General features: G+C 36.8%; 2 protein-coding genes across 7 annotated transcripts in view; one reads left to right on the forward strand and one right to left on the reverse strand.

Annotated features, from left to right (window-relative positions):
- The window catches only part of COL4A5 (collagen type IV alpha 5 chain), a 218,474-nt gene extending 202,664 nt beyond the window's left edge, over positions 1-15,810 (reverse strand). For both annotated transcript variants that reach the window (XM_033849377.2, XM_019949549.3), the window contains exon 1: positions 15,442-15,810. In XM_033849377.2, coding sequence (XP_033705268.1) covers positions 15,442-15,522 — 81 coding nt within the window. In that variant the 5' untranslated portion in view covers positions 15,523-15,810. The remainder of the gene's footprint in view (positions 1-15,441) is intronic.
- A 1,278-nt stretch (positions 15,811-17,088) lies between these two features.
- Positions 17,089-21,330, forward strand: part of COL4A6 (collagen type IV alpha 6 chain) — a 282,926-nt gene continuing 278,684 nt past the window's right edge. For 4 of the 5 annotated variants that reach the window (XM_033849132.2, XM_033849133.2, XM_033849135.2 and 1 more), the window contains exons 1-2: positions 17,271-17,502; positions 17,697-17,748. In XM_033849132.2, coding sequence (XP_033705023.1) covers positions 17,492-17,502; positions 17,697-17,748 — 63 coding nt within the window. In that variant the 5' untranslated portion in view covers positions 17,271-17,491. Of the gene's footprint in view, positions 17,198-17,270; positions 17,503-17,696; positions 17,749-21,330 lie in introns of those variants that run through there. The other variant, XM_073798855.1, reaches the window with a different exon arrangement.

Genomic DNA, 21,330 nt, shown 5'->3' on the forward strand with positions numbered 1-21,330 from the left:
TGTGGCACATGGGCTTAGTTGCCCTGCGGCATGTGGAATCTTAGTTCCCTGACCAGGGATTGAACCTGCATCCTCTGCATTGTAAGGCGGATTCTTTACCACTGGACCACCATGGGAGTCCCCTCCAAGGTAACTCTTATACTGTAAATTTAGATAGATAGATAGATGGATGGATAATAAGTAGGTAGACAGATAGGTACAGATATAGGTATACAGATGACAATATCTAGTTTTAGAAGTCTACTCAAAGGAAATAATCTGAAAAGTAAATAATTTTGTTCAGCTATGTTCACAGCAGTGTTATCAACAGAAATGACAGCAGGCTATGTTGGAACAGTTGCTACTGGACTTGCCATCTTGCCAAAAACAACCAAAAAACTCTGCAAAGTATGTGAAACAAATGTTTTCATACATTGGGAAAAGTTAGCAAAGACGGTGGTTTCAACACTTAAACATTCTCCTGAAGGTCCTAACAATAAAATAAGGGGGGAAATTGAGTGTGCAGACTACAAAGGAAGAAGTAAATCTATCTTATATCTTAATTCACAGAAGATATAATCACATTATGTAGATAATTCTAAGAAATTCATTGAAAAGCTACCAGAAATAATAAATTAATTTAGCAAGATCATAGTATATATGTCAATAGAAAAATATCACTCACATACACAGTGATATGTACACACCTACACAGTGAAAACTACAAAATATTGCTGAGAGAAATTAAAGAACACCTTAGTAAACAGAAAGATATACCATGTTCATTTATCAGAATAAATGAATACCGTTAAGAGATCAATTTTCCCCCAAATGATCTGCAGATTAAACACAATCCCATTCAAAATTACAGGAGGTTTATCTGTATGACTTGACAAGGTGACTGCAAATTTTACATAGAAATGCAAAGGAGGAGAAGAAGGATGAAAGGAGGAAGAGGCGAAGGGAGAGGAGGAGGAGAACGAAAAATTTGAAAAAGAACAAATTTGGAGAATTTGCACCGCCTGATTTCAAGCCTTACTATAAAACTACAGTAATGAAGGCAGTCTGCTATTTATTACCTTAAGCGTAGACATATAGATTGAGGAATTTACTAGAGTCCAAAAATAAACCCACACATATATGGTTAATTATTTTCAACAAAGGTACCAAAGTAATTAAATGGGGAAGGGATTATCTTTTCAAAAAATGGTGCTGGAACTAGTTAAACACATGGGAAAAAACTGAACCAGTACCCTTACCAAACACCATACACAAACAACTAAATGGGTCAAAAGCTGAAACTACTTTTTTAAAAAAACTTTTAGAAGCAAACACGGATGAAAATCTTGGTGACCTTGGAGTAGTCAAAGACCAGTTAAGAAAATAAAAAGGCAAGCCACCAAATGGGAGAACACATCCACAAAACTTGTATATATCAAACAAAGATGTTGTATCCCAAATATGTAAGAGCTCTTACCACTCAAATATAAGAAAAAAGAAATGACCTACTGATAGACACCATATGGATAAATCTAAAATGCATTACATTAAAAGAAAAAAGACTCAATACGTTACATGCTGGCTGATTCAATCTATATGATATTATGAAAAAGGTAAAATTATAGAATTAGAAAATAGATCACTGATAACCAGGAACTGTGGGTAAGTGGAGGAGCTAATTACAAAGAGGCAGCATTAGGAAATATTGTGAGGTGATGGAACTGTTCCGAATCGTGTTTATGGCAGTGGTTACAAGATTGTATGCTTTTATCAAAACTCACAGGCAGTACATCAATGATAGTAAATTTTACTGTATATAAATAAATAAAAAGAACTATAAGAAAACTACAAGGAGGTAGCAATACTCAGACATCAAAATGGCTAAAACTAAAAAGAGTAACAGTAGCAAACGTAGGTTAGGATGAGGAGCAACTAGGACTTTTATACATTGGTGGAATGTTCAATGGTACAACCACTTTAAAAAACAATTTAGCAGTTTCTTGTAAAATTTAAAATAGACTTATGATACAACCCAGCAATTCCATTCCTTGATTATTTACCCAAGAAAAATGAAAGCGTATGTCCACACAAAGACTTGTTCACAACACTCATAGCAGAGGAAGTGGGGGGAAACTCTGAAGACAATTTTCTCCATCTGACTCAGTACTCAGTACCTTTCTCACTCATAGCACTTCTCCTCTTCCTCTCCTAGGTCTCCAGCTCCCTAAAAGTGCAGGAGCTTTTTGTTTGAGGCTCCTGCATCAGTGAGATGACCTGATCCCCAAGTCTGTGCTGATCCACCAGACCTGCAGTCACTGCATGGAGAAAAATGTAAATGGGAGGGAAGGGGAGTTGGCACTTTCCCTGATATAGTCTCTTGCTTATCAATCATAATAAGCAGTTAAGGGGTTGTTATTTTCATTTTGGCTTGCTTGTTTTAACTGGCTACTAAGACACCTAGCAGTTCAGCTGAGTTCCTAACAACATGATGATTTAAATAGGTGCAAATTATTTCTTGATGAAATTTAACTTTTTTTTTTAATGTCAGCAAATAGGAATGGGATAGGAGCTCCTCAATCTGTTACTGTGTAAAACTTAAAGCTAACATAAGAGCGAAATAGTAAATATATTCCCCAAAAGATAGAGTGCAAAAAAAAAGGATATTTTCTCTTACCACTTCTATTAAACTTGTACTGGAAGTCTTAGCCAGTACAATAAGGTGGAGAGCAGAAAAAGGCATATGGATTGAAAAGGAAAAACAACTCTATTTTTCAGATGATATGATTATGTACATGGAAAATACAGACTACTAGAACCTAATGAATAATCTTAGCAATGCTGTTCTATATCTTGATTGACTACACTTACTATTGTATGCATCTGTCAAGACTCACAGAACTGTGCATAAAATGGGTGAATTTTACAATATATAAATCATACCCTAAAAAAGAAAAAACAGTAATATCTTAGGGTAAAAAGATCAATATATAAATGAATGTCTATATCTTAGCAACAAACTAAAAATACAATTTTGAAAATTATACCATTTACTATACAAGCATATGCATAGGAAGAAACTGACCAAATGCTGAGCATGACTTCTATGATGAAGGTAATTACAGAATATCTCAATTAAAGGAGAGATGTGTTCATAGATTGGGAAAATCAATAATTTTAAGATTTCACTTATTCCTAAATTGATCCATAGAATTATTGCTATCCTTACCAAAATCTCAAATAGTTTTTTAGTAAAAATTTACAAGATGAATCTAAAATTTATATGGAATAAACATTCAAGACAATAGTCAAGACAATCTTAAAGAACAAATTTGAAGGACTTACACTACAAAATTTAAAGCGTTATTACAATGCCAAAATAATGAAGAATGCATAATATTGGAATAAGGATAGACAAGCAGATCAACAGGCCAGACTAGTAAGTTCTGACCAAGACCTATACATTCAACTGATTTTTAATAAAGCCATCAAACCAAATCAATGAGAAGAGGTATTTCTTTTCAATATATGGTACTGGAACGACTGGTTATCTATATAGAAAAAAATGGTCCTAAAGACAACTGAAACTATAAATATCCTGGAAGAAAACATATTATAATATCTTTGCAACCTTGGAGTTTAAACATTTTTATAGAAGACACAAAAGGCACTGAAAGGAAAGGGGCATGGCGGAGCTTGGGTAATGGAAATGTTCTATATCTTGACCTGGATGGTGGTTACCAAAGTGTATACAATTAAAAAAATATATATTTGAGCTGTTCACCTAAGATCGGTACATATCACTTTATGTAAATTACACTTCAATAAAATAACTGTTAAAATGCAAAAATTAAAGTGTTCACAGAAGCTTTACATGTAATAGACAAGCCGTAAATAACCCAAATATTCATCAACACGCGAACAGAAAAACACAGTGTGGTATATCCATATAATGGAATATGACTCAACAAGAAAATAATGAACTACGGATACACATTACAATGTGGATGAATCTCAAATGCTGGAAAAAAAAAGATCCAAAACAAAGAAAGTGTACATATGACTCCATTTATATGACTCTAGAAAACAAAATTAATGTACAGAAAGCAGATCAGTGGTTACCTGGGGATGGGGGATAGGAGTAGGAAGGGAGAGAGGGACTACCAAGAGGCATGAAAATCTTCAGGAGTGATTTATATGTTCATTATTTTTAATGTACTGGTGGCTTCACAAGTGTACACATAAGTCACAACTCCTTAAATTGTACACTTTAAATATGTGCACTTTATTTTATGTCAATTATACCTCCGAGTTACTTAAAAATTACAGAGACAAGGATTTGAGCTCAATAAAAAAGAAAGTTCCTTCCAACAACCAGAACAATAGAATTTTAGAGTGGAAAGAGACTTTGTGGGTATTGCTGACAACGTAGCATCTACCCTCTCTTTGAGCACTTTTAGTAATGGGTCATTCCTGTTACTAAATAGCTTAATGGTTAGAAAATAATTGATATCAAGAGTTCCTATAACTTAACTAATTGATTCTAGGTCTTGTCTCTTGGCAAATAAATCTACCCTTCCCCAAAATTCAAAATTCATTCCGCAATTAGCTATTGAGAATCAACTACATACAAGGAACCAGTCCATACACTGTGACGAATACAAAGATATGTAAGCCAAGAACTCTGATTTTATGGGTTTTCCAATTTGGTATCTAAAAATAACTGTAACTTTAGCTCATAGTCTTTCTTCATCAGTGTCTCCTCTGCTGTGGTTTGTATAGTGAGAATGTTTCTGACTTGTCAATTAGACTGAAGATTATAGGAAAGATACAAGTACAATCTAGTACATTTTCTATTTGGTATTTTAACTCTATCTACTAGGATGAATAAAATTACAAAATCATATCACCAATCCCTAAACCAATGTGGTATACTGGAGAGAGGAATGGAATAATATTACTTCTCTGCCTCTGCAACTAACAAGCTGCATCTTTCATCAATCACTTTCCTGTAAAATGATGGGAGCTGGTCTCTGTAGTGGTTTTCAAACTTTATAAGACCCTTTTACTCTCTTAAAAATCACTGAGGACCCCAAAGCTTTTGCTTATGTGGGTTACATCTATCAGTATGTACCATATAAAATAAAACTGAGTAATAATTAAAATAATTATTTCTTTATTCATTTAAAAGCAACAATAATGAATTCATGGGCCTTCCCTGGTGGTCCAGTGGGTAAGACTCTGAGCTCCCAATGCAGGGGGCCCAGGTTCCTTGCTCTCTGGTCGGGGAACTAGATCCCGTATGCATGCCGCAACTAAGAGTCCGCATGCCCCAGTGGAGATCCCGCGTGCCGCAACTAAGACCCGGTGCAGCCAAAATAAATAAATAAATAAACAAACAAATGTTTAAAAAATAATGAACTCATTACATGTTAACATATATTATGCATTTTCATGAAAATAATTATATTTTCCAAAACAAAAAAAAAAAGGGAGAAGAGGGATTGTTTTACATCTTTTTTGCAAATCTCTTTAATGTCTGCCTTGATAGAAGACAGCTAGATCTTCATATCTGCTTCTGCATCCGTTCTGTTGCAATATGTTGTTTTGGTTGAAATATATGAAGAAAATCTGGCTTCATGAAGTTATATATTTGGAAAACTGAGTATTTTAATACCTTTTTAAAATAACTGTAGATATTCTTTGATACTATGCCAAAATTCTGCAAGTGGTAGACAGAAGAGTCTACCTAAAAGAAGGTAGGTTGCAACATAGAATCTGATACCTTATCTATTTAATTTTTGTACTCAATTACGTTAAAACTGATTGATCTAACTTGTCTTTCAATGGATCTTTTAGCCATCATGATTTTGTAACATCATGCATTAGTCATTTGGAAAATATTAGTTCAGTGGGATTTGCAGAACTTCCAAATGTTAACACATTTTATCTCATAATATAAAAAAATCATACACATTAATATAGTTACCAATCTCATTAGAAAAGGCTAAGTTTTGGAAAGCTATCAAGCCCATATTCAAGATTCAAGTTTTCTAAAATTCTAATACTTGAAAAGCTCAAATGTTTTCATTGGCAACAAACACTGCCAGTTGTCTTCCTTGAAATGACAGACTCACTTTGCTCATTTTCAAGAAAATTCCTGCCAAATACTCAAGTCTGAATAACCACAGTTTGTCTCAGTTGTTCTTTCAAGTAAAAATGTGTTCCAGGCAAAAATCAGCTAGTTCAGCCCCCAACTCACACAACTCACAAAGCACAAGAGCTTTTCCTAGAAATGATGTTACTTCAGCATACAGAAGCGTTTTCTGTATAATTCCCATTTTGTCATTCAGAAATTTTAAAATATCTGTACTCAAGGGTCAAGATTGAATAAAATCAATGCTACATTGAGGACATTGTTAAGTAAAATTGGCTTTTTGTCCTCCAAGACTATGAAGAATACAGCTACTAGGACAATTTGGTATACTGCACTGTCTTACCCATCATCAGTGCAAATGTCAACACAGTGAAAAAGGCAAAATAGTCTTCAAATTATTGTTCAAATAGTCCTCATGTTCCTCCTGATAGGATGTCAGGAATCTCAGGGGTCTTCAGATCACACTTTGAGAACCACTGACCTAATGTCCCTCCAATGCTAAAATATCTATAGTTACGTAAATAGCCAACATCTTTCATTTGTACAACTCTATAAGACATTAGTTTCCCTATTAAGAAAGACATCTTACATTTAACAAATACATCAAATTCTTACAAATCTTTTAGTCAACTGATCCTGACAACAAACTCATGAGGTTGTGAAGCAGGAACTATGTATTCCTTCCTAAAAGAACCTTGATTTTATTCAAATTTTCCCACCCTCTAACTTTTCCAGGCAGCAATGTGCTTTGGTGTGTTGCAGGGGGAGGTGGCAGTGTAAGTCACTTGTCTAACTCTACATTTATGGTCCTATTCCACTTGCCAATGTACTGGTGTAAAGTAATACAATTCTAACCAGTCAGATGTAAGGGTGAAGGTATGGGACTCCTGAGAAAGTTTTCACTGCTGATAAAAAGGGACACAAATGAACAGTTCATACTCTTCTTCTATTAGGCATTGTGGCATCTGCATGTGATCCCTGGAACTGCAGCAGCAATCTTGCAATTATGAGGGGCACGAATCTGAGACAGTAAGCTGATAGGCAGAGTATGGCAGAGGAGAAAGTGGAAAGAACCTGGGTCACTATTAGGCTGAATTAATTAATTTTGGAGGTACTCTACCTCCAAACTTCTTGTAATGTGAGTTAAAATTTTTCTCTGTTAAGGCAGTTGAATTAGTGTTTTCTACCACTTGCAACAGAAAACAACCTGATATAAACAGGCACTACTATGCCTTTCACATACAGAAGTGTTTTACTACATCAATTAGATTATGAGATTATGGACAGAGAAGGACTTCTCCTCCTTTAGCAAGTCCTGGAGAGCTCAAAATACAGAATACACGAAACAATTTTTCACTAGTGTCCCACTCTTAATACCATCTTCCCCCGCCAAAGTTCCAATATCTCCTTCAGGATTCCATTAATGTCACACACACTATAAGAAATTTTGGAAGCAAATCAGCCAGTTCTGTTAACATATATGAAGAGTGTCATTTGACTGAATTATAAGATGATACAAATGCCAACAGAATTTCTTCCAGTTCTATTTTAGTACTCACTGTCATAAAACCAATTCCATTAACCTGACTAGCACTTGCTCAAAAAAGGTGCTTAAGTCTCTCTACAAGTTAAAAAGTAAAGCAAATGATTTAGTAAATTTTTTTAAGTTAAAAATTAAATTTAGCAAAAACCTGTTTCTTTTGTAACATTTGCCTTTGGTTGTCTTTCGTTAGCAAATAGCAAGGGATTTAAGGTTCCCTTTTCAACAGGGGAGCAGGTACCATTACAGACTACACTTTTGGTAAAAGGCCAGCAGAAGCTTCTAAAGGAACCAAGGGCAGTTGGACCTATACAGATTATGAAGGTAAATAAACTCAAGCATTGATGCATAAAATGAGAATCTGGTTAAAATGAAAGAAGCTAATGTATCAGAGATCACACTAAAGACGCCTCTCCAAAACACCTCAAGAATTACCGCTATTAAAAACAATCTTTGTAATGAGGATTTAGTTAAGTGGTTGGGTGGTTCATTTATAATGTTAATTAGAAGAGAATTTATTTTCAAAAATCACTTCTGTTCTATGGTTGCTATTGTCAGAAGGGGATGAGATGATGGAAGGATTACATTTTAAAAAGAAAATCATTAGAGGATAGAACCAAATCTGCCAACCAACTGGCAATCAATTGAGCATCAATTCTATAGTCACTGTACTAGATAGAAAAAAAATTATTAAGACTGTCTCATAGGTACTCTTTTATACTACTGATAGGAATATAATTGGTAAAAACATTCTGGAAAGTAATTTGGCAAGAGCAGATCCCTATCATTCAGAAGCTTAAAGTTCAGCTATTCAAATGCCACCTGGAAAAGCCATAATGTGTAACAGTTTGTGATTTTGTGGAGGAATACATTTGAAATGCACAAGCCACAAGGCTATCATAAAGGCAGTAAAGTCACTTAGCTAGTGAGGAAACACAAGGAAAAGGTAAGGCGGGAGTGTTGCAAAATGGATGGGGGACCTCTCACTCCATATGTACTTCCAAGTTTGTTGCTAAAAACAGGAGATGGGGGCTGGAATAGTATCACCCCAAAGTGGGAAAAACAGATTAGAAATTAATGGGGGGAAACTTCTGGAGTATCACTTAGGGAGGATGAAAGCAAGGGACAACAGTAGGCAAAGACACCGGCATTTAAGTGTAAAGCTCATAGGCAGCTATGGGGTAGGGGGTGGGGAGAGAGGGTAAAGGGGGTCTCCATATTCAGACGCATTCCAAAACTCTCCTGGGGGAGGGAGAATGTCAGTGAGTTTGGAGTATGTTACACCCTTGCTATAGCTAGGAAGAGGTCAGTGGGGGAGGTATTCATGGAATACAGGCTCCACCTTCCGTATAGGGGAGAAATGTAGGGGGATGCATGGTTTACAAAATTAAAATTTAGGTCCTTGAGGATGAATGGCCCAGGCAATTATAGCAAAGAGCTATTAAAGGATGAACTGGTGGGTAAGCCTATCTTTAGAATCAATTCATGGAAACGGTAATGGGAATTATTCAACTTTTCAACATGACTCTATTTTTCTGTACTACCGTGAATGAAATAGGAACTGAGGAAAATTTCATGAGCATGTTCTAGAGCTAAACTGCTCAATCACTTATTAACTGTGTGACCTCTGGTAGTTTTTTTAACCACCCTGTTGGCCTCAGATTCCTTGTACATAAAATGGGAATAATATTATCTACCTAAGACGGTATAACATAGTAACCACTAAAAAAAAAGTTAGCTATCATATCATCTGTTGATACAGCCTTTGTAAATGTCAGGGTCTACTGCATGTACCAAAGACTTTAAAAATACTGATGACCTTTAACCCAATAATTCTCCACGAAGGAGGCAGTACTAACAAAATAATACAAAATATGGAATAAGAATTGTTTATGGCCGTATTTCTTATAATGACTAAAAAAAATTGAAATTTAAAAATATAGTCTATAAAAGTGAACACGTAAATTAATTGTGGTGTGTATAAATACAAATTGTATGCAATCATTTAAAAATAATACTTTTAAACTAAGAATTTTAATAACATGGGAAAATAATAAGTGAAAAAACAATAGCATATAAAATTGTATATATCGTAATCCCAACTTATAAAAAATTTTAATCAATCTACTTTTTAAAGAAAATATTAGATACATAAGAAGGAAGATCATCAAAACAATAATGTAGGTTATTTCTGTGCTGTTGGTAGAACTGTGGAGAGATATTTATTTTCTTCTTTATAATTTTCTCATTTTTCAAGTTTCCAACATTAAGCATGTATTATTTTTGTCATCAGACAAAATCAACATGTAAGTTTGTTGAATGAACAAATATACAGTTCTTGCCCTCAAAAAGTCTATAATCTAATACGGAGAAGACATAAAATCCCATGAAACAAAATGCTTGTAAGACCAAATACATTTAGATACTAGACAAGAGGCTAAATATGACAAATGTTCAAAGAAGGGTAAAATCAGCAACTGATTTAATGGTAAGGGAAAGCTCCACAGAACTATTTATCTATGCTCACTAGCATGGAAGCTCCATGAAGGCAGGGACCCTGTCTATCTTATTCAGTTTTATCTATAGTGTCTAGCACAAAATGATTTTGTGGATAGTACATATCCATGAGGGGAGAAATAGAACAACATAAATATAATTCTTAAGTACTTATGAGTTGCTGAATAAATATCTGCTGAATGAATGTAAATGTTATGCTGAAATTGAGGAAGGATTTGGATCCACAGGATTCTAAACAAGATGGAGAGGCAAAACATGTATGTAATGTGGGATGAACTGGGAGATTGGGTTTGACATATATACACTAATATGTATAAAATAGCTAATAAGAACCTGCTGCATAAAAAAATAAATAAAATTTTTAAAAAATGTATGTAATGCTCAAGGGATTATAGGGAAGTTCACCTAGGCTAGAATGGAGGGAGTGTATTGTAAGATGTAATGAAAAATAAGGATGAATGAAGGGAAAGATCATGCTAGACCTTGCAAATCAGGCAGAGAATTTGAGAGTTAATGAAATAAGAAATGGCAAGTCAATAACTAGTTTGTAATGACAATAATGGAATCTAATTGAAATCTTATTGAGCACTTACTATGTACCAAGTACTATTCTAAACGCTTTACATAACTTCTCTCATTTTATCCTCAAAACAATGTGTGACATAGGTACCACTGGCCCCCTTTTGCTAATGAGGAAATTAAAGCTCAGAGGTTACTACCTGTCCGAAGGTCACACATCCTCCACTCAGACTCCAGATCTGACTCCAGAGGCCAATTTCTTAAAGACTCTGTATAAGACCACAAAATATGCCTGAAGAGAGGTACCAGAAAGCAGCGAGATCCCATAGTATCAAAGAGGTATGTTTATTCTGTGATTTTGGACTGGAATCAGAGATATCAGTGCAAATTCATGGTTTTGTAAGAAATACAGAAGTGGGTATGTGTCTATGTATATATACATATATTCCCTAGTTTTATCTGCTGAGAAGGCCTAGAAGCAATGACACCCCAGTAATAATGAGCACGCCAAGCACCCAGATCTTGATCTCTAAATACCATTACTCAACAAAAAGAATCAGAGCTCCTTAGAAAAATGGCTCATTCCAGGGTTGGGGCAGGGAAAGTAGAAAATGAGTCTGGAATACCTTGTGGTACCAGAATGTAAGAGAATGCTCAAAAAATGATGGGACACACTGAAAGGACACAGGAGCCAATTGGAAGGGGCTTCTATTGACCAAATCTGGGGTTATTTCAGCAAAAAAAAGGAAAAATAGCATAATTCATTATAGTTCATAGAATAAAACAAGTATCCATAAGTCCATACTATCATAAATAAATCACTGAATAAATAAATAGAAACAAACAGAAAAGAAGGTAAAGTTCTTTGTTACATTAGAATTCAACAAATAAATGCAGAAAATGTTGATAACTGAAGATCACCATTTGAAAAATATCACAGCAGTAATTATTCAGGTCAGAATCCTCAACAGATGCTAAAACAGTGGGCAAAACTACGATGAGAAACAAGAAATGTACATTGTCTTGCAATATTGCCCCATATAGTCTTAGAAAATCTGGTCGCTTTGTAATTACAAAGGGAGAAACAGTGACTTTACAGTGGATAAACCTGGCAGACACAACCTTGACCAACTTATCAATTTTAACTCAAGGTAGAGTCTCATATGTTGAATATACATACATCAAAAGCCAAGTAAAAACACAGGAAAAAAAGGTACACACTCTTTACAGTCACAGGACACATACATATACAAATACACACATGAGACTTAAGTTATAGAGACAGTTGAGTGCATAGAATTGGATATGATGGGTGGGTAAATTGGTAAAACAAAAGAAGTGAGTTGAACATCTTAAGCAAAGTATTCTACCACATACACGTACTCTGTCTTATCACAATAGACACGCTCCTGAAAAGTTCAGTATATTTAAAATTATTATGGACACTAATTACAAATATAATAAGACAAATCTTTCTTCAAAATAATCACCTACCACAAAATTACACTTGTTCTATAAATCTAACCTTTCATATATGTAATGATATAAAATCATACAATCTGCAACAAGCAATTGCTTCTAGATTACTTTTAAATTATCTCTCTATAAATAGACATACATATAGAGATCAAACTCTGATCTTTTTATTCTAATCCCAGAGCTGTTTCCATTACAACATGATGCTTCTCCTAACATCAGCAGGAAGAGATGTAATCCCCATTATATTTTCCATTTCACCTCCTGTGTCTCCCCCTAACTCAAAAAAAAGGAGCAGAGATCCAAATACTCTGAACAGCAAATACATCTCTGTAGACCACATACAAAGGAGGCAGTATAGGACAGTCATTAAGGGTAAAGAATTTGGAGTCAAATTGCCTGGATTCAAATTTCCAGCTCTACAACTTGCTAACTATGTTATTTTTGGCACATTACTTAACCTCTGTGATCTGTAGCTCCTTGATCGGTAAAGTGGGAATAACAATAGTATATACTTCATAGGTCTGTTGTGAAGATTAAACATGATAATGTACATTTCCATATTAGCACAGTGCCTGGCACACAGTAAACATGCAAAAATGTTAAGTTATGATAACAATGTCAACAAATTCTCCCTGTGGAGCAGTATACTTCAGATGAAAAACTGTTCCATGGCCACAAACCACACTGCTACCCTTAACAAGTTGTTGCTCTTAGTCACAAGGGAGATAGTACATTTAAAGAAACTTATCCACTCCACTGCGCGCGTGCACACACACACACACACACACACACACACACACACACGAAGTTACTAAAAATTGTATAGTAGTACTAGAATTTAACACACCATATTCATAAATCTAAGTGTATATCCTACTAACAGAGAGTCAGCACAGGTACCTTTACATAAAAGTACGTATTTCCATCACTAGAACCGACCTTTCCAACTAAATTTGCCTTCTTCCTTTATTGCGAACCTTTCGGAATAAGAGTTACTTTATTCCACCTAACAAACTCTCCACCTAAAAAATTTTCCACATATTTGTGATATCCCAATTTGGCATGACTTCAGAGATAAAGAAATCACTTAACTATGAAAAATTAAAGCAATTTAAGTAGCAATGCTCTTCCTGGTATAAAAGTCCCAACACTAGACTACTTCAGTCAACAAGCAGCCCCACTACCATCCAGTTTACTCTGGAGAAGGTCACCAATATCCCCAGCACTAGTATGGAGAGCAGATACCATTCATATCTCTGAGATGATTAAAACATCACTCTAACTAGGATATTAATGTGTGAAGCAGAAAAAACAAACCCTGGTTTTATTAGAGGCACACTATACTAATGGTAGGGAAATGGGGTCTAAAATGTTCTTTAAAAATTATATAGGAGGAAAATAAATAAATAATTGCATAGGAGAAAAAAGGAAAAAAAACTGCCTGGTGTCTTCTGTAATTTCTTTATGAACACTCAATTGTTAAAGAGTCCAAGAAAACAAGCTTGCTCCCAAATTTTGTCAATCATAAAAAGAAATTTCATTTTTAACATAACATGATTTAATATAATCTGACATAAAGTACAGCTATACATACCTGTATGATTGGTATCTGGTGTACATTTATTAATAGCAACGTCAAAAGTAAAAAAACGAGAAATATTTAATCAAACATCCACAAAATCTTTGCCCCTGGGCCAAATGCCACAAGCAGTAAACACCAAGATGATGTTTTTAAAAGGAACTATTTTCAACAACACAATTGTAGTTTTATCCAAGGGCCTGCAGCCCTACTGAGTGGCTAAACCTTAGCCCATTAAGAAGCTCTGCATCATAAAAGCAATTTTAAATTATCTATCTACTTTGATGGAGGAATAATTATGGCAAGTGTAATTAAAAATATTTGATATGCATGGTTTTTCAGCAGAGTTGCCATTATTATTATGTTGTGCTTAGAGCAATATGAAAGTTACTTTTCTCATATCTTGAGTACACACTTTCTGGAGGATGGGAGGAGGGCAATGTAACCTGAGGCATGCTGAGTGTATAGAACAGCTAGACAGCTAACTTACAAGTGGACCCACGTAAGCTATATAACACAGCAGTTGCATATAAAGAATTGATAGTCACTCGACCATGTGAAGGCCTAAGCCATGATCTCATATTAAAGTGTTTTTAAAACCACCCATTATGTTCACTCAAATATAACTTTTAAATAATTTGTCACACACTTAATTCTCTATTTGGAGGTTAAGTGAAATTAAGGATGATGGGTTTCAGTCTGGAGAACATTTTCTCCGACAAAGCCATTCATTCCTTTAGATCTGCCTCTCATCCCCAGAAGGATAGTGGGTGGGACCTAGATACCCTTCTAAGAGATATATTAGGATTTTAATTCTACATTCCTAAAACTGAGTGGAAGTTTTTGCTCTGTCATTTCACGTGTACTTCCCTCCTCCACTCTCCTTTAAACCAGAACACTCATTCTCCTGTGAAAAAGAGACCGTTCTTTTCCTTTAAATAGGTGATGGGCAAATTCTCAATTTGTTTCAGGTGCCTTAGTAAGCTAAAAAAAGTAAACAACAAAAACTGAGAACTTAAAAAAAAAAAAAAGATGCAGAAAAACCGAAGCCTGAAGCCATCCGTCTTTACCTCATTCTTCTTGGTATGTTACCTGAGCATTTGCAACAAGGATGTCAAGAGGGAAGCAGTCTCTACAGAGGCTTTACTGACCAGAGGTGAGGGTAGGTTCATGTTCCTTAAGGAAAAGGCAAAAGGGAAGAACTTCACGGGCACGCTTAACACTTTGGTGGAAGGTGGATTTTAGAAAGGCCAAAATAGTAAACTATCGACAAAGTTTAAAGAGTGCGTGGATTGGGCACAACTAGTGAAAAGGTTAGCGGGCATGTAGGGAAACACTCGAGGTGGGAGGGTGCGGAGGAAAAGTTTTAAATATCCACCAGAGCTTAGTTATCTATTAACATGCATCCTCCTCCCCAGGCTCTGCTCTTGCCCCCAGAGCAGCTAGCTGCAGGGAAAGCAAGCAGCCCTATTTTTAAACACTTAAATCTCTCCCTTGGACTTCAGAAGGCTTGAGTTACTAGCGTTGTAAATAATGTTTCTTCCTAAACAAGTGAAGGCACACCTGAATTCCCTAGCCGAGGCCCAGGAGAAAGGAAGGTAAAGGCACAAAAAGTGATTTCAGCGTGAGAGCGAGGTGATGGGATGGGGGTCGGGGGTAGAAGGAAGGACTTACCGCAGCCTCTGCGGGCTGCCCCCAAAGACTCAGGGCCAGTAAGAACAAGCCGGCAGCCAGGCTGACTCCACGCAGTTTCATTCTTCTCCGGCTCCCGCAGCTCCTTCAGCACCCGCACGAAATCCCTGGCTGGCTCTGACCAACTGACATAATCTTGAGGGTTTATAGGGAGAGAGCTAGAGCCGGAGAGAGACAGCGAGGGTGTCCCAATTGTGCCGGTCGTCTTGGGTGAGGAGAAAGTAGGTTTTTAAGAGTGGAAGGGGAAAAGAAAAAAAAAAAAAAAAAGCAGCAGCTATTCTTCCCTCCCCGCTCCCCTCCCCAAAGCCGGTCTCTCGGGAGCACTTTTCCCTTCTGTCCAGACTTGCAAACTTTTTCCTCGCGCAAGTCCCACAGATCTACTTTCCTCCCTCTCTTCCCCTGCACCGCCCCCTCCCCACCAGCCCTGGGGAATTTGAGGATCACTCCGCCACAGTTTTAGACCGCACCAGCAACCTGCGAGGGAGTGACGCTCAGTTATTTGGAGGAGGGAAACGTCCAGCCCAGTTGACTGCGCACCCTGACTCCCCCCGGGAAGCTTTTCTATTCGTTCACTTGCACCTTCCGTTGATACTCCTTTTCCCTGCCCAGTCCCTCTCTCATTGGTGTGAGCACCAAAGCCAATTACAAATAGACCTGAGCTGGGACTATTTTTTGTAGCGGAGGGATCTAAGAGAACGGTTTCTTTTATTGTTAATGATTAGAAACAAATTTTGGTGCCTGCTCCCAGGGCTGCTGGGGTTGTTTGCCTTCCACCTGCTCACAGGAGGGAGTTTCTACATACAACAGAAAATGTGAAAATATTAGAAACATATAAATATATTTATATAATTAAATATATGCTTACAGCTGAAGAATTAAGAAAATGAACGTACGTACACGTGTGTGAAGACTTTATGCATATTATATTCATATAAGATTTGGGAGCGTTCAGTAGATATGAGTAATTATTATGTGGTTGGATGTTATAGTAATACAGTCATATCTTTTTCTTTAGCTACATTGAATGCCATAATTAATATTTACCTCATACTGACTAACATAAAAGGCACTGACTCTCATTGCAGATGTTTCTCGGAGAGATTTAGGGTAGGGGATTAAATAACTTTAGTGCAATTTTCCTTAATACTAACACGGACACTTAGTTGGAAATATTTGTATGGAGTTAATGGCAGTTGAATTGATGTCTCCCAAATAAAGTAGACTTGAACGTTACTTTGGTAATTCTGACATACAGATTTTTTAAAGCACCATCAGGCCCAGAAAATATTTTATGTGGACTCCTTGGGGGATCTTTTAGGGATTTCTTGACGAATTCTTCAGAACAGTTGTTATCTCACACCCTAGAATTTACCACTTCAGCGTCTTTCAGGGCTTTGGACCTATATCACGGGGGCCCACTTATCCTTAGGTTCAGCTCAGCTAAAGGTAGTTTTACAACCCCAGAAACTACCACCACCCCAAGAGGTTAGTGTGCAATAAATTAGAATGAGTGATATGCATTTGGGAAAGTGTGCAAAGGCCCATGTGTCTATGTGGGAGGAGTATGCCTTAATCTGTATATGTGTAACAATTAACAGTGCTTTAAGAAAGTGTTTGATGCACAGTTGCTTACATCTTAGTGTGTAGGTCTGTGGGCCTGTGCGTGAAGCTGTGGAGATGCGTGGGAATGTTACGTGTAGAGGTGCCTGAAAGTGAGAAAGACGACCGGCTGCCCGAGGTAGGGGGGATGATTGACAGCAGACAGCCCCGCCCCCTTCCCCTCCATTCCTTCCTCCCCTGGTGCATGGAACTATCTTTTGAGTGCGGCAAGTTGTAGCGGGCACCGCTGACCGTGTTTCCCTTTGGGGAACCTCTTTATCTAGAAGCTGAGTTTAGTTTCTTCAGGAGTGAGCCGCTTCGCCCCCCTACCCCATCCTCTTGAATAAGGAAACAGCCGCCAAGCATCCGATGAGCCGCGGCCGCGGAGCCGCTTAGCAGTCTCCCGGGACCCAGCTCCGGAGGAGCCGCAAGCATGCACCCTGGGTGAGCTGTTGCTGCCCCGAGCTCCTCTCCTCTTTCCTATTCTGGGCCACTTTGCCGGACCGGGACTATACTTGTACTTCTGTCATTACAGAGAAAGTTGGGGCAGGCAGCAAAAAGGGGTCGGGGGTCTATGGGCAGACGCAGGACCCCGGAGCCTAGAGAACCCATGTTATTCACCCTCCCTCCCGTTTCAGGTTGTGGCTTCTCCTGGTTACGTTGTGCCTGACCGAGGAACTGGCAGGAGCGGTGAGTCTCATCTCCCGACCCCTTTCCCTCCTCCTCCTTTGACCTCCTCCCCACCCCACCTCTTGTGTTTGTGTAAGGGGGTTGCAGAGGGTTGCGCCGTGAAACGGAGTTCACATCATTCTCATTTCTACTGGGAGTTAATGGGATTCTTAGAAAGGAATAGCACAGTGTCAGGCTAATGCCTTTGGGACTCGGGCATCTTTCTGTTCCAAAACTTCGTAAGGGGTTGGGAAAATAAAAGTAGAAGACACAAGAGGCACGCATTTCTGAGCGTCTTCCCGGACGACTTAAAGATGACTGACATCTGATGCCTTTCTCTGTATCGATCTCCAAGGCAGAAGAAATGTAATTTTCCCTGGCTTACAAGAACATGAATTGGCACACAAGTCTGAAAGTGGGAGGAGTATCCAAGAAGTGGGACTTGGAAGTACCGAGAATGTTGTTAGAAGTTAAACTTAAGTATTTTCTTGTGAGTCCTCTGACAGTACCAGGTGACAACATCTGGATTCTTTAACTGCCTGAACTGCACTGATACTACTAGATGATGTTCAGTTTCTGCCTGATGTTTCCTTTTACTGGTTTTCTCTCTCATCAGAAAGTTAAAGTGGTTAGAATAGGAAAAAAAATTCTAAAAGTTAACATTTCATAGGCTGTTTAGATATCATCCATCAAGTCAGCTAGGGGCTGCAGGCAAAGGGTTTTCTGTAGACGTTTGGTCAAGAAAAGTTTAATAGATCCCAGAAAGTAGTAATTCCAATGGAATTACTAGGATAAGCTACCAAAAGTGGCGTGACCTGAATAATCAGAGATGCTGCAGTTTTCCAGACTCACTAGCAACTTACGCCTGCAGAAATAAAGTTAATCATTGAGTTCAAATATGAAGTTAACTATTGAGTACTGTTTCACTGTTCTATTTTAAAAATTCTTAATAATTGCCAAAGTCATGCATGTACTCTATATATGTGTGTATATATATATATGTATATATATGACAGCTAAATATATATTCCAAATATTTACTTTGTGAGTTTTGACAATTTTCACTGATTGGCTCTATTTTTAATACTTCAGATATTTTAAAATACTATTTATAGAGCCATACTTAATTCAACCCAATAAGATTACCTAATACTTTTATGGGAAAAAAAATGGATTACTTTGTCCTGGTATATGTCTTTAAGAAAATATCAGAATAAAGTGAAATGACTTCTCTTATGAAAAGAGGATGATGCCAGAAAACTTGACTTTTAATGTTTTGTGACCCCTTAACTCAGAACATCAGCTTTTATGTAAGTAAGTTCTAGATTTTGTAAGCAGAGGTATTGATCTAGTTTTCTGCACACTTCCCTTTCTGATTCCTGCAGTATACAAGTTTAGTTATATGTTACCTTGAGGCTCAATACTACATTTATTGAAAATGCCAGGTTTTGATTAGTTAACAATTTGTCTGGGAATCTTACTACTTATAAAAATGTCATGCTTGGGCAGAATACCCTCCAGTAAAACCTTTATTTCAGACTCTGGCTGATCGTATTCAGTGTACTTTTGGGAAAAGCATTAACAAATCATTCTAGGAGATTTCCCAAACACTGCATCCTATCACTTGATAACTTTAAAAGTTACTAGAGGATGTTGCCTTCATTTCTGAGAAGTGTTGAAGCATGTCTCCAAAATCATCCACTACTTTGGTGTGTGGATTTTAGACTCTGTCCCATTGTTTTACCATGTCACCTGCTATGTCAGTGTGACTGACCTTGGTAAGACTAAAATAAACCTTGAGATACACCGACAGTACTTTATTTTTTGCCTTCAGTTCATAACTACTTCATTCACCTATTATTTACTTCTGCATTATATGTTTGACATTGTAAAGCTAATTTTTAATTTTTGGAAAAATGGCAAAGAGAAAGAGAAGAGTAACTGGATAAGTTCTCAGAAGGTGACTTTGCTGAGGGGAAGTTTTTTCCTTTGTATTCTTTGTACTGGATTATCATTTATATTAGCCGGTTCTCATCTTTTACTCTCAATTCCAGTTCATCATCTGGGTTTGTAATATTTTTCACCTTTCAGATGATTTTAAACATTTGAATTCTTTGTAACTTTTTGACTTATATTAGTGAAAAATAACTTATAAATAGATTGGCAGGAACTATGTTGTGCTTCACTATGACAAAGTCTCTTCACTGTGAGAGTTAAACGTTGTCAATAAAGGAATACTGGTGAGCATTTAAGATAGGGTCATTTAGGTGCTTTTGAGTTCTTTCTTTGTCAGAGTTTATAAAGCAGTACTTTTGAAGGGATGGAAAACTAAATGTTAAAACCCAGGATTAAATAATGAATTTTCATTAAATTTCTTTTAAAAGAGTGCTGATCTTCATTTATTTGAAATATTTTCACAATTTATCTGAATGAGATAGAGCCTAGAATTTCAGAACATCCATATTGGTTTTTTGGTTATTAAGTGCCTAAGGCACCACACACAAAGATTTATTTAAACACAGTCTCTAACTCTGTAGGAGTTCACTTTCTCAGACAATGGTTGTCATTTTGTTCCTTAAAGGATAGGAAACTTGGGACTTCCCTGGTGGTCCAGTGGTTAAGACTTCAAGCTCCCAATGCAGGGGGCCGGGGTTTGATCCCTGGTCAGGGAACTAGATCCCTCATGCCACAACTAAAGTATCCTGCGTGCCACAACGAAGATCCCACAGGCCGCAACTAAGACCCGGCACAGACAAATAAATAAATAAAAATATTTTTTAAAATATAGGATACTTATTGATAAATTACCATCAGCATCATGTTAGAGAAGAGACTAGAAAGACCTATATCTCACCAAAGGCCAATATGTTTAGAAGTTAAAATATATCCCAAATTAGTCAGGGTCCTCATGTTTTCTTCCCATTTTGCCCCAAATCTGCTTTCACAAGAGGATCTAATACAACCAGACATATTTAAAAGTCAAAGCCCAGTGGGAGAGTTAATGGAGTGGGGAAGAGGCAAAGGGGAGAAAACACCTGTCTATTATCAACTCTGCCTAGAGCACAGGTAAAGTGCCTTTAGCCACATTCAAATCAAGATCTGATTGAAATACAAACTTCTTAAAGTTGTAACTTGCTCAGGTTGGTCCTTTCCAATGTGATTTTCAGTCATAATCACAGTCATCAAAGTATGAAGGGAGTGTTAAGGTTTTTCAGAGATGGAGAAAATCCCTTCCTAATATAAGGATCAAGAGGAATATTTGCCTTGTTTGGGCTGTCTCTAGGATTTTTCTTTTTTTCTCTTTTAAAACAAGTTTATTAAGATATAATTTACATACCATAAATTCACACATTTATGTATATCATTCAATGGTTTTTAGTAAATTTACTAAGTTGTACAACCATCACTATATCCAGTTCTAGAACATTTTCATCACCCCAGTAAGATCCTTCATATCCCTTTAATTAATCCCTATTCCCACTCCCCAAGCCTAGGCAAGCATGAATCTACTTTTCTACCTCTATAGATATGTCTTTTCTGGACATTTCATATAAATAGAACCAATTAATATATAATCTTTTGTGTTTAGCATTTTTCACTTAG

This window comes from Tursiops truncatus, chromosome X, assembly GCF_011762595.2.
Source record: "Tursiops truncatus isolate mTurTru1 chromosome X, mTurTru1.mat.Y, whole genome shotgun sequence".
In the NCBI taxonomy this organism is placed as follows: Eukaryota; Metazoa; Chordata; class Mammalia; order Artiodactyla; family Delphinidae; genus Tursiops; species Tursiops truncatus.